The following is a 13,181-nucleotide window of genomic DNA, read 5'->3' as shown; positions in this document are numbered from 1 at the left end:
TTCACGCCAGACCGCATCTCACGATTTTGGAATAATTATTAACAACAATTTGTTGGGCCAACAAAAAACAGCGAAACTAGAATAAAATATAATATTACACGTTTTTCTCTATTAAGTACTTTTGTTTAGTAATAGAAGAAAATAGGTCTTCCAATACAAATAACAACCAGTTCTCTTAATGGGAATAATAAATCTTTTGTAGGAGGCCTGGCGATCTTTCTGATGGAACTTGATTTGTACTCGTATTACCTACCCCCTTGTTTCTTTTCAAAACATCAAACGTCATTGTAAAACGAAATTTTTTTCTTTGCATAATTTTTTTAAAATAATATGCATTTTGAGAAATTTCAAGCAAAATTCAAACTTGTATAACGTGTTAATGATGTGATATAAATATCGATTAATGGTTATGCAGTCCAAAATTTGAATATTAAATTCCAAGTGTCTTGATTTTACATTTACTTTTTTCACTGAAGTATATAAAAATCAGAATACAATCAGTTTTTCAAACGTACTACGGTATTAATTCCCAAGGAAAAAATAAGACCTTTCTGGCGTCTAGTTATTTAAGGCATAATTTCACGGATGTTAGTTCTTCTTCAACCCTAGTCTCTCTTTCTCATGGTTTAGTTCTGAATACCCATTTTTCATAATGACTTTTAAAAACAATGGTTCTCTATAGTCATTAGAACTTTCTGGCCGTATCGTGTGTGAAACAGGGATATCATTCCTATTATCAATTATTAAAAACTCAAGTTTTGTACGGAAATTAGAAAAAAATTCACTTCGATACAAACAATATCATGCGTTTTGATAAAATTTGTTTATTAAAACCCACTTTTCTATTCATCAAGGCACATTCCACGTTTGATGCCACGTTTTTTCCCTTCATTAATGCACTATTTTCATTCTATTAAGATATATTTATGATAATATTACGTCTGTAACAAATAGTTTCTCAAGACGTTAAAATAAATGTTTATAAATTTTAAGATCATAACAATTCGAATTTTTAAAATTTCCTCTTCTGGATAACACATTGCTTTATAATTTTCCATAATGCCATTGAAAAAACAAACATCCGGTCTTATTAACATTACTTCACCACGGCACGTTTGAAACAGCGGTATGGTATAGATCAAAAAAGAATTATCGTCATCCAGACTGCTGTTGCACTACTGATAGATTTTCATTAAAAAATTATTTTACCTTTGGCTTCATTGACCCAAATTAAACAATTATTATTCAAACTATACCATCAAGATGGAAAAGTTTATTTATTTAGTGAATTAAAAACCACTTTTACCTTCCTGGCTGTTTTTCCTATCTGACTAATGCTCTTTAAAAAAATATATATACAGGGTGAATTGCTACTCGTGCTACAAACTTCTCCAGTAGATTCTTCACCCTAAAATGAACAAAAAAGTTCATATTGTCCATGGTCCGATTCTCAACCATTTCAGAGTAATTTCGCTTTTTATCGATTTTGAAAGATATCACGTCCTGGCGTCGGAAAATCGTGATATCTTTTAATCTAAACATTTCTCTTAAAATCTATAAGCACCGTTGAAATCCCCGTTAATTTTTAGAGAGAATCAAAATCATAATTCCATTGAAATTTTTTAATTTAATTTAATGCCCATTTAGTATGTAATGCTTAAGAAGTTTACAAACAGCTAGAAGGTCAAGGAAGAAAGACCCAAACGTTTTGCCACCTTCATCTTCTTATTGAAAAATTAACGGGGATTTCAACGGTGCTTATAGATTTTAAGAGAAATGTTTAGATTAAAAGATATCACGATTTTCCGACGCCAGGACGTGATATCTTTCAAAATCGATAAAAAGCGAAATTACTCTGAAATGGTTGAGAATCGGACCATGGTCAATATGAACTTTTTTGTTCATTTTAGGGTCAAGAATCTACTGGTGAAGTTTGTAGCACGAGTAGCAATTCACCCTGTATATATAAAATGAATCCAATTCCCAATCGTATAAGTACTTTTATAAACATTGCATGTTTAAAAAAGTGATGTGATAAAGGCTATTGATTTTTAGAAATAAAAAAATTCAAAATTCGTACTTTTATTACATTCAAAAATAGGTGTGGAATTTTGTTCGGCGCACAGAAATTACAAACTACTTTTCAAAATGAGTCCTCAGTATGATAATTTTTTTAAACCTACGTTTCTGTTTCAAGATTAAACTGCTCCACTTTTTTTTGTAATATTCCGTTTTTTTATTATTTTATCTGTTCATGTTAAAAAAGAAAGTAATTTCTATGTTACTCCTCACATATGAAATTTTAATTATATTCGCATGCTTAGACCAATTCTTATCTGTTTCAAGAATTGATTCTTAGCTCCAGGATTTCCTCAATTTTTAATTTTATGAGAGGAAACGTTTTGGTTTTATGTAACGAGATGGATGTAGGTCGTTTTTGAGATGGTTATGAATAATAAGTAGTCCATGACGATTCTCACAAACTGTCAGTCCGGTAAAGTCCAAAACTAATTTCATATTGAATTATAAAAGTACTTTATAAATATCAAAAACGACACTTAATTTAATTTCGAAACGGTACTATAAACTTTATTAGAATAATTAAATTATTGCCTAAGCAAAAAAAAAAGTTAGAAAAATAAAAAGAATACAATGGGGAATATTGGGCTTTTTTTGAACGTTATTAATAAAAAACAAGTTCGTTAATAAATGATATGTTCAGCGGGTAACAGGGATATTGTTCACTTCCGTGCTTCCATTAAAGACAAACATTCGTACCGGAAACGGGAAGCTGAAACCGAAAAAAAGAGGTAACAATAAATATTGGATTATGCTACATCTACATAATGCCGTGGATGAAAAATCTGGACTTTTACTCAGATTTACTCAGACCAAATGGACTGTGCAGTCGACCTGTAACGCTTCGGTTGGCCTGTACAAACCAGTTTGTGAAGGCAGGTCTGTGTAAAAACGGGAGCCTGGTTTTTGGTGGGAAGGGAGCAAGTAATAGGGTTAAAAACATCTTTTCCGATTTATTTCCTACAAGAAAACGGACGAAAAGGATGTAATGTTTAAATTTTTACCAATTCACACCAAGCATATTTTACGAAGTTAGTATTTTAATGGAGTAACATAATTGATACTTTTATAAAAGGTATACCGTAAATTGAATAATAATCTTTTTAATCATCATCATCATCAATGAAATAAATAGTTATACAATTAACCCATTCATGTATAAAGCCAGGAAAAACAGTGATTTGCATACTGGTCATAAAATAAAATGACTCTTTTTAGACAAACGAATTAATTCCAAACATTGATTTTGAAAAGTCAAATGTAGCTGCAAAAGTATATACATCTACCGACATTTAAACTGAAAAGAGAAAAAAAAAATTTAAGTAAAACCAGTGTAATTAAAATAACGTAAATTCATAATTTTTGTATCTGCACGGTTAAACCAGAAATTATGAAAAATTGAGTCAAGTTCTTAGAAAAATAACAATCTCCTAAGAGGGAGCGTCGGTGGCCCCAACGGTTTACGCATTGATACGGCGCTCATGACTGTAAGGTAAAGGTTCCGGGTTCGAATCCAGCGGCAAAAAAAAATCAGGCAAGCATATCGTAAAATTTTTATCTGCTAGTCGAGTAGTCGAGACTATGTACCACAAACTACATATAATCATACTGGTAAAATATTATATTGTTAACTTCCATTAAAAAAAAGTCCTCAATTATCAATTAAGACAACCAATCAAACTGATATTCCGGTGATCCCGTAGGAATTGAATGATCTCATTTTGAACGAATGAACTGTTTTAAATTAATAAATAATTAATGACGATCCAATGTGACAAATTAATATCTTGATGGGCATCGATGACGGCCCTATCGTTAATATGGCCCTCATCACTGTAAGGTAAAGGTCCCGGGTTCGAATCCAGCGGCCCTGCATTCGAACTCTACATACTTACAAATGGGCTTTTTTTTTAAACACCGGCACCCTGAGGGGTTTGCTGTTGCGTACAAAAATACCTTGATCCATTAAAGGCACTGATGAAGGTAATTAAATCTTTATTTCACCACATGAACCTGACTTATTGTACGTTATTATTTTAGCTGATACGATTTTTTTAAACCAAATTAAATGAAGATTGTCAAAATTGACTCTGTACGGAATTAAACAAACACATACTTTCTACGATTATTTATCTTTAAATAATTTTTTTTTCAAAATTGATCAAAGTAATAACTATTTTAACAAACACCGAATGGATGAAGAACTCCATTATTTCTTGCCAAATCAGCAGTGGCCTTGACTGATTTCCAAACGGGCGTCGCACTTTCCAGCTGTGTATCGTAATGTTGTAGACGTTTCATAAACAATCGGTTTAAACCACTGGCCTTGAATTGGTTTATTTTCAATTAGGCAACATAAATAACCTTTTCTATCTTAGATTTCCTTTTCCCATTTGCAGATTTCAAAGCTAAGCGTGCGAGATTAACCTCGAGTTAATGGAGAGTAATTAAACGTATTTCATAAATTTCATCATTTCATTTGGGTGGTTATTTATAGTTTTGTAACACCATGAGAATGATCGTTCAACGACAAGACTTTATTGTTATAAACACATTTCCTAAATAAGGACATGTCGGCAATATCTGGCGGAAATTGTGCAGTTTTATTTTTTAAAAATCGTGACATGTATTATAGCAATGAATTTAGGCAAACATTTTATGAACAAAAATAAAGTTTGGTCTTTTTTTGGAATCTTTATGGCAATCCTTGTTGCGAACCCTAACCCTACGCTAACCTAACTATCTCTAACCCTAGTCGTATCCATTCCGAATTTAACAAAACCGAACCTTACTTCTCGGGAACGCAAAATCTGTGTCTCGAAAATGGTAACAAAAAAATTTTGGTATCCAATCTATAAACATATTTATTTTCAAATTATACTTGAATTGTATTTTTATTTATTTACTGCTTAGTACCTAGTGAGCTAATCACCATAAAAGTTTAATTGGTAAGTGGAGATCATCCCAAGTCTGTAACATTCCATTGTTAAATTCACTAATTTCGTGGTCCGCTTGACCAATTAATTAATTAATTATTCTAAAATAATTAACAAAAATTATTTAAACGTTTTATTTCAATTGTCGGTTAACTAATTTAGTTGAAAAAGCCTAAAATCGATATTTTTACGTTTTAAAACGTTTTTATTTGTGCTCGTATACTTCACAGAACGGTTCCAACTTAATATTCTCATCAGCAGGCCATTAAAAACTTGAATAACACGGAGATGCTTTTGATAAATGACAAATAGGTCATTTCAAAAGAAAAATTAATGATGGGATTCAAATGGTAGCATGGGTTTGAAATAAGTCATGAAGTTATATTTTATCCTATTTGAAGTGTATACAGTCTAAAAATAATTTTTGATTTGCAAACATATGATCAACAAATGAAAACCAACAAATTTGATATGATCCAATCAAGACGATGTTGGTTTTAATTAGAATATGAATAAAAAGTTTGCAAATGGAATTTTGGGGGCAGCATAACAGCTGTACATAATAAAATAGTATGTAGGTTACTTTCACGTGTTATTTCTCTGACGTGATAAATATTCGCCTTAAACTTGTCAATCCCGTCAGTTTCAACGTGAACGTTTTCCACTCATTAATATCCTTTTGACAACACACACTTCCATAACATATAATTATGTCACTAGTTGCTGAATTCAACGGCGTTAGGCTTGATTTATAATGTTTAACGTTGAATATGTAGTCGACCCCACTATGACGAAGAGTTGCCATAGCAGAGTTCGTGGTGTTGGAAATCTCCGCGAACTAATTTTACACCCCGAAATAACAACGGCGCCCAAATTACAGAGGGGTGAAACTTCCAGGACTTGATGATGGGACATTAATCTAGAGCATATTAGTAGAGCCGCTTCAACGTTTCCAATGTGAAACGGTGGACAAACTGAAGATAAAATCGACCGGCCATAGCTAAATTAGGATTTCCTATTTTACACCTCATCCCTACCCGATGTCAAACATTAATACTTAAGCTGTTGTAAATTTGATACAATCGGAGTTAAATAAGTCACACTTCTATTTCGAGAATAGAACTGAACAAAGCTGAAATTCTAATGGCGTTTTTTAGATTATCATTAATGTTAAGTCGCATAAATTATTTGTTAACTTAGTATGAAAGTGGTTGACATTTGCTGAAGATACAACAAGGGTCAATAATTTTAAACTAAATTTATACTTTCTTTTTATTTCTTCGTGTACAATATAAATTGTTTATAACGATGCTGGATTTAAGGAACGGCCGCTCATAACGTACAAAATCTTCGGTCCCGTGAAATATCATAAAGAAAAACATAGGGAACAGTTTATAACGATCTATCGATAATAGAGGGCAGCACCGAAAAGGAACCCCAGCTGCCAATGATTCTAGGAAAGATCCTTCTCCCCCCTTTTAACTCAAAATGTCTTTAAAAAAATCTCTAAATTTAAAAAAAAATTAAAAAGCACGACCTTAGTTTCTTTTGAGGAAAAATTCGCGATAATTTATCAGATCGAATCGGGAGATTGTGCGAGCAGTCAATGGGGTCGACTTTTCCAAAATATCGGGTTTTGTAAAAAATGAAGAGAAAATATCAAACATTTTAATAAGTGCCATAAAGTTTTAAAAAATATGGGTCAAAAAGGACAAAAGATTACATACCACAATGATACTTTATCAAATAACTCTATTCACATTTGTACATACATATGTGCAAATATGTTTTAAAACAATTTATATAAATAAGGTTAGTATGTATTTTGTACTTCCTCATAAACCTGGATAAATAATGTAATTGCTAATTTTATAATTACTTATATAATGAAAACTGCTCTGCTATAAACGTACATGTCTATCCATTGATCAATTGGATGAAATGTTCAGATATAAACAGTAATAACGCTATTGCTTATTATTATTTAAAGATCGTGAGATGCGGTCTGGTGTGATGTAGGCTTAGAAAAACATTTTCTTATCGTGACAACGTTTCGATCTTTATTGAGATGGATTTATAAACATTGCTTAAATTCACTAATTTCGTAGTCCCCTTGATCAATTAATATATTACAATTAATTGAGGTTTTTTGTTGAGATAAAATAGTGAATGGCACGAGCAGGATTTGAACCCACGATCTTCGGCTTGATACGCCGCTCCTCTACCACTTGTGCTATCGTGACTTCGATCCTGTCGGGCACTAACTTCCCATCTCAACCCCACCTTTTGAATTTTCCCTCCTTTTTGCCTTTTTTCAAGTCGAAGTCACGATAGCTCAAGTGGTAGAGTAGCGGCGTATCAAGCCGAAGATCGTGGTTCGAATCCCGCTCGTGCCACTCACTTTTTTATCTCAACTAAAAACTTTAATAATTGTAATATATTAATTGGTCAAGCGTCCTACGAAATTAGTGAATTTAATTATTTAAAATGAAGTACACTTCACTAAAGCTCTCCGTGGCCATTTCATTTGTCGCCGAGAATCCAATCCGATTACACGACAGTTGAAAAATGGAAAAAAGGAGGGAAAACTCAATAGGTGGGGTTGAGATGGGAAGTTAGTGTCTCAGTGGATCGAGGTCACGATAGTGGGTAGCGATAGTGGTAGAGCAGCGGCGTATCAAGCCGAAGATCGTGGGTTCGAATCCCGCTCGTGCCATTGACTTTTTTATCTCCACTAAAAACCTTAATTAATTGTAATACATTAATTGGTCAAGCGGACCACGAAATTAGTGAATTGAATGAATTAAAATGAAGTGTACCTCACTAAAGCTCTCCGTGGCTATTTCATTTGTCGCCGAGAATCCAATCCGATTATACGACATTTGAAAAATGGCAAAAAGGAGGGAAAATTCAAAAGGTGTGGTTGAGATGGGAGTAGCGGCGTATCAAGCCGAAGATCGTCGGTTCGAATCCCGCTCGTGCCATTCACTTTTTTATCTCAACTAAAAACCTTAATTAATTGCTTAAATTAAACAAATAATTTAAGATGGGAAAATGAATTTATAAAATGATAGAAACTTTAGGTTTAATCTTTGTACTGTACTAGCTATTGCTTTACTGTAATTTCTCGTAAAGCAGATTCTTGACTTCAAAGCATTTTTGGATTAATTCCATAATAAATTAGTATATTAAAAAAAAACACGAGTTAGAAAGATTAAAATTGTTTTTCTGCTTCTTATTAACGTCAGAAATCATAACTTATACTTTCTATTAGTTCTCTATCAGTACAAGAAAGGAGATTACGTTGTGATTAAAATGAACGTATAAACTCGAATAACTCGAAATAACTTCAATAAAACGGTTATACGAAGCATAATATTTTCTTAATCCAAATGCTGGTTATTTTATAACTCCGTTGAATGCAACAATTTATGCTGAAACTGCATTGGGTCCGTCTTCAATCGCGGGGTTGTTGAACTCCTCAAACGGACCGATAAGTGGCCCAATGTCGGTTCAGCATGAGTTCACCGACTAGCAGACCAACACCCAGCAGCAACACCGTAACCACTTGTTTGTGATTTTTAAATTGTACCGGATAGTTAACATATTTCGTATACGTTAGGGCAGGGGTGCTCAAACGGTCGATCGCGATCGACCAGTCGATCGCGAGTGCTTTTTGAGTAGATCTCGAGAAGAAAAAATTTTTTCATAAGTAGGTAGGTAATTAAACTACAAAAATGTATTACGTAATAAAATAACACTGCTTGCGGCAAAAGGTGGCTTTATCAAAGGAACGCGCGGCACTTGTCAAAGAAAAACCGCGTTGTTTCTAGACTACGAGAGACAGTACAGTCTAGTTTCGGGCGGCGCGTTTGACGGGAACATTCGAGACTTTCGTTCACGCCGATATAAATGTTGTGCCTGCAGGAATTGGAGTCATTCTGAATTGTAACTTGATGGCGATACTACGTCGATACAAAGTTTATTATTAAATAGTGGAAAATTAGTGCAGTGAAATCTAAAACGTATCATTTTAATAAGGATTGGGAGGAAGAATTTTTCTTTTGTATGGTGAAGGATAAGTGCATTTGTGTTATTTGTCGTGCGTCAGTTGCAATACCTAAGCGTGGTAACTTAGAGAGGCATCATAAAACGGTTCATAAAAACTATGAAAAGGATTTTCCGCCACAGAGTGAATTAAGAAAACGAAAAGTAAGTGATTTGATATCTTGTTTGAAAAAAGAACAATCCATGTTCACAAGACCAGCCAAACAATCAAAAGCTGCTACGATCGCGTCATTTAAAATATCTCATATATTGGCGAAACACAAGAAACCATTCGAAGATGGATCGGTGGTGAAGGAAGCATTTATTGAAGCTACCCTACCTAACGGTTAGGGGTATTCGCGATTTTTGTAAGATGTTAACTCGAACAGAGAAATGTCTAGTAAGATCGTGAACGCCCCCTTCTTTTCTTAGCATACTAAACGTTAATTTTTCCGCAATGCTGTGCGTGGCGATAGGTAGAACCAAAAATATAGCTATGAGTCCTTGAAGGTTTGTTGTTGATTGATTTGGTTTTCTTTTGTGTTAAATTGTAAGATGTCAGAATTTAATATAATAGGAAAATTGATTAACTCCTTCATTCTAAATGCTATCTATGCACTCGAAAAGTGCTAACAAATGACACGCTTCAATTCGTGCCAACATACCTAATTTGATTCCAAACGTCTAACAGCCTACAACTTTATAGGATAGGGGATGTATGAATGAGAGTATAAGGACAGGTCAGAAATTAACAAAAGAAATGTATTGGTCTGATTTAATTAATGCATATTTAAGAACAACAATACGTGTAAACAAAAAACAGCTGATAAATTATTGGCTGCCATGTTGGTTACTTACGCCCTAACGGATAGCAATGTCACTACATTTTCGACCTAACATCTAACATTGGCCCTTTCCTGTTAGATAGAGCAATGTTAACTAGCCGATTCTTAAAAGTTCATCATTTTTTCGCTTTAACACGATCTAACAGGGTTAACACAAAGATCGCGAATACCCCTAATGCCTTAAAAATAAATATCCAGTGTTGTGTTTAATCCGTTGAAGGAAGAGACAAAGCTTTCCTGTGTTAATTGATTAAAAACAAAATGGAGCCTATGTGAACACCTTCGAAGTTTGGAGATGTCTTTTGAGCATTACTTCCAAACAGCTCGAGATACGGGTGGTCAAACCGTTTTCTGTTTCCACAAAGCCAACCAATCGATCTTCAAGTGAATTCGAATTTTGGTAGATATTATTTCAGACTCCACCTCAAAATCTACTTACTAGATACTTACCCCCATTTTTGACAAAAAAAATAGAAATCTACATGCTTAACCCGATATCCTTGTCCAGCTATCAAAAAGTAAAACCAACATATCCAAATTGTGCATGGTAAAACAACCTCAATCTACCAATTAATTCATTAATCATTTATGTTCAAATTATTGGATTAAAATTGGCTAGAGTTTTACGTAACTATTGATTTCGTTCTGTCCCATTTCATTTTTCTATGTGAAATGTGTCAATGAAATATTTGCTTTCAACACCTTATTAGGAATGGACTCTCTGATTTATTAACTACGTAAGTATTTAATGTTAAATACTGGAATGAAATGTTTATCTCAACCAATACCTTCCATAAATATTAATTAATTGAAAAATGATAATTCAATTAGACCACGAACTCTAATGGATCTAACACCTAACATTGGCTCTCGTCTAACCCGCCGATTTTAACCAATCTACGTCAGCATTTTTTTTTTTCGATCTAACACCTAACAGAGTTAACAGGGTTAACACAAAGATTGTGAATACCCCTATTATTTCATGCTTCTTGTTATAATTTTATCATAATGTGACTTCCAATATTCTAATGACTTAAACGTATAAACGTGTAAACAATTAATACCCTCTAGATTGTTTAAAACGCTTGAAAATGTTTTTAAGGCTTTGTGCAAAAAATAGGGCGAGGATCGTAAAATAATTCATCTCCAACGAAAACCAACTTTTTAGTATTTATGTTTTATTTAGTATTTTTTAAACATTTTTGTACAGTATTACATGAACTTCTTTTCTCTTATAATGGTTAAATTACGTATGCAATTGTGAAACTGTATGTCTTCACATATTTTAAAAAGCCGAACAAAACAAATATAAAATAGAATATACAGTACAGTACAGAATATAGTACAAAGTACGTTTTAAATTAAATTATATAGTAGAATTGTGTCCTAACAATTATCTTTATTGGTTTGATCATTGTAATTTTGCTTTGTTATTCGTTTAATGTTTTGTTTTGGACTTAGCAATTTTTTTGAAATTATTATCGCACCTGTTAGACATTGTTAGCACTTGTAAATCCTGCTTCTTGATGAAAGGTCAACCCTTTCGACGAGATCAGAAACAAAAACACATTCTGGTCATACCAGCATTGGCCTTGTTTCTAATAAAGCATTATTTGGTCGTCACTCCCAAGTATTGACGTTTAAGAAAAACCAGTAATTCAGTTTCTGAAAGTGATAGATGAGGTTAAATTAGACACGTTGTCGCTTATTTTGGGAGGAAATAATGACGCAAATCGGCCCACATGTGTTACGTACTTGGTGTCCGTTTTGGACCTTCCGGCCTTTGGACGAGCATGCTCAATGGTGCAGTTTTCGGATCGCGCGGGGTCACAGGGACAAGCGTCGATAACACAAAGTTCAAAGGTCGCAGTTGGTGGAAAATGTCTAGCATGAGGTGTTTAAAAATTTTCCGAGACGCAAGTTCCTCAATTTTTAATGTTCTATTTTGTTGTTTGTTTTAGTTGAAGAATTTCTACGAGTTTAAAGCGCGTTATCCGGATATGTACAAGTTCCTCTACCCTTCTAGAAACCCCGAGGTCTACGAGCAGAATCACTTCGGGAACCTGCCAGGATTGGATCGCAAAGGACGAAGGATTTGCGTGTTAATACCAGGTATTCAGCACAATTTCGTAGGGTTCGAAGATACATTTAACAGACTGTAATGCATGTGATTGATATGTTGCCACAACGACGATTTGCAAAATCTCAGCTCAATTGTAGAAAATTGACAAATTGAACTATTTAATTGGCTAATCGTTTTAATTTTGATTACGAAAAGCCTTTTACTTTCTAAATTATTTAAATATGAATTGAATGCTAAATGTATTTATGGAATAATTTGACATGATAATAAAAATTACTCATCCAAACAAAAAATATCAACAAACACAAAAAAACAAACCCAATTACAAAAGCAATGTTAGCGTAATAAAAACAAATAATATTATTGCGAAGGATATTATAAATTGTATAATTTGATAATAAATAGGTAATGATTAATAAATAACTGTATCGAAAATGTTTTTAGCATGAATAAATAAATTTAATATTGTATATGTTAATGATGAAAAATTAAATAATTTATTTTGCATGATTGCAATTATAGGCAATTTAATTACAAAACACCTTTTATAATGGTATAATTTTGTACACGACATGGCCCTAATTTAATATTAAGATGTATGTGCAATGTAATTGTAATATTAAATTATTGACTTGTAAGAATTACAAGTTTTTTAGTTTAGAAATATTCAATTATTTACAAAATCTACATAATTCTGAATGTATTATCAAATTAGTAAAACACTGTAGAACAGTAGGACGGATAGGAAAATAGTTGATAAATTAGCAGAGCCAACACACAATTGTATCAGAATTTCTATTAAACAAATCAAAAAATATGTTGCATGTGAGAAAATCTCATGCAGGATGGATACCTCGTCTGAAAGGATAAAATAATCACAACTATTTTAAATAATGTGACAAATTTATTTTTTTCATTTCGAAAACAAAATTTTTGATTGATGAAAGACCTTATTTTTAATAAGTAATTACGCAAAATTTCAGTTCAATAGGGGTGGAAAAAAATCTTTAATTCACATCACTCAAAATATAACAAGTTTAGATGGTCATAGAAAATATAAAAATTAAACTGTATATTTTTTCCTGCTGAGATAGAATATATTCACCTTTTTCTCTTCGACTAAGATTCATTAGATACTTCCATCCAAATTTAGCCTCCTTTTTGTAGAAAAACCGAACAATTTACTGTCCA

At 32.8% G+C, this 13,181-nt stretch overlaps 1 protein-coding gene across 1 annotated transcript in view; it reads left to right on the top strand.

Annotated features, from left to right (window-relative positions):
• Positions 1–13,181, top strand: part of LOC106670675 (clavesin-2-like) — a 127,427-nt gene that overhangs the window by 86,833 nt on the left and 27,413 nt on the right. The window contains exon 4 of the mRNA XM_024226034.1: positions 11,869–12,019. Coding sequence (XP_024081802.1) covers positions 11,869–12,019 — 151 coding nt within the window. The remainder of the gene's footprint in view (positions 1–11,868; positions 12,020–13,181) is intronic.

This window comes from Cimex lectularius, unplaced genomic scaffold, assembly GCF_000648675.2.
Source record: "Cimex lectularius strain Harlan isolate CLEC.00 unplaced genomic scaffold, Clec_2.1 scaffold58, whole genome shotgun sequence".
Lineage (NCBI taxonomy): Eukaryota > Metazoa > Arthropoda > Insecta > Hemiptera > Cimicidae > Cimex > Cimex lectularius.
This window is presented reverse-complemented; position numbering and strand designations above follow the sequence as displayed.